This window comes from Drosophila takahashii, chromosome 3R (genome assembly GCF_030179915.1).
Source record: "Drosophila takahashii strain IR98-3 E-12201 chromosome 3R, DtakHiC1v2, whole genome shotgun sequence".
Lineage (NCBI taxonomy): Eukaryota > Metazoa > Arthropoda > Insecta > Diptera > Drosophilidae > Drosophila > Drosophila takahashii.
This window is the reverse complement of record NC_091681.1, coordinates 23,983,559-23,984,816: the sequence shown is the minus strand read 5'-3', so window position 1 is coordinate 23,984,816 and position 1,258 is coordinate 23,983,559. Positions and strand designations below refer to the sequence as shown.

The window sequence follows — 1,258 nt, the reverse complement described above, 5'->3', positions numbered from 1 at the left end:
AAGGGAAAAAGGCTGGAATAGTCTGGAATAGTCACCAAAAGCTTGGCAAAGTATTCGGGGCCAATGCTAACGGTCATCTGCAAACCCACAAAACAGACGAGCATGGAACAGGCCACGAAATTCATTAGAAGTGGAATTCCGAATACCACATTTATCACGTCGGTGAGTCTATAAAAAATTGTAGTAAAATAAGCAGGATAGTATGTTAACCCAATTACCCAAGAATTCGGTTGTGATAGGCGATCAGAGTCTGTAGTCGCCTTAGGTCCTCGTCAGCACCTCCCACATCACCTGATCTGAACTGAAACTCCGTGAGAGCTCGTGACAAGCGGTCAAAGTGCATGATGGCCTGCATGGTCACGGCAAAGATCATGAGATCTGCTGAGATGTGGCCACAGGTGGCCGTATAGCCCGCAATCGCCTGGGACATGTAGGTCAAGAAAAAACACCATCCGTCGTGATAATCCCAGGGAGCAAACTCAACGTAAGGCATCGATTGCTCGGCATTCGGAGAGTGCATTAGCCATAAGATTATGTACTCGATGAGGGCGAACATACTGTTGATCACCACCAAAATCGTGTACACACTTCCGAATGACTTGCCATAGAGGTTGCTGATTTTCAAATATTTTTTTACATCATACTCCTCGTGCTCCTTTTCCATCGGTCGTGGAAAAATGGACTCAAGCTCCTTTACCAGGTTCGTCATCTTGCGCTTCTGAGAAATCACCGAGACAACCTTGCCAACGGCCGCGCAGATAAACCCAATGCAGCCCATCTGAATGCAGCACACCAGGAAATTCTCCTTGTTCCGAAAAGATATAATTACAAACACCACCATCAGCATATTGATCATGTGACAGAGGAAGTAAATGTGGAACATAATTCCCGGCTTATCTTCAGGTCGCGACGAATCGTAGGGATCTAGGCCTATGGTGTGGTAAAACATCACTGGCAGTTTAAAGAAGTCCTCGCATTTAGGATACTCATTATCCGGCTTTTTGATGGGAATCTCCTTAGGATTTAGTATTGTTTTGATAAACTTGACACTCATGTCGGTTTTTATTGGTTTTCTTTGACCACACAGTAAAAGGAGTAATGTCCTTATATAGAAAATGTAAAACACTGAAGAAAATATATACTTACTTTTAATTAGCTTAGAGAAATGAATAGAAAATTTTAAAAAAAATTTCAAGTCACCAAAAAAAAATTGTGAACTATAAAAGTTAGCACATTTCACATCTTTAATAAAAAGGAT

At 41.9% G+C, this 1,258-nt stretch overlaps 1 protein-coding gene across 1 annotated transcript; it reads right to left on the bottom strand.

Annotated features, from left to right (window-relative positions):
* Positions 1-214: 214 nt before the first annotated feature.
* On the bottom strand, positions 215-1,054 carry LOC108062703 (odorant receptor 67a-like). The gene has a single exon (XM_044394191.1). The coding sequence runs from the start codon at positions 1,052-1,054 to the stop codon at positions 215-217; it is 840 nt and encodes a 279-aa protein (XP_044250126.1).
* Positions 1,055-1,258: the final 204 nt, after the last annotated feature.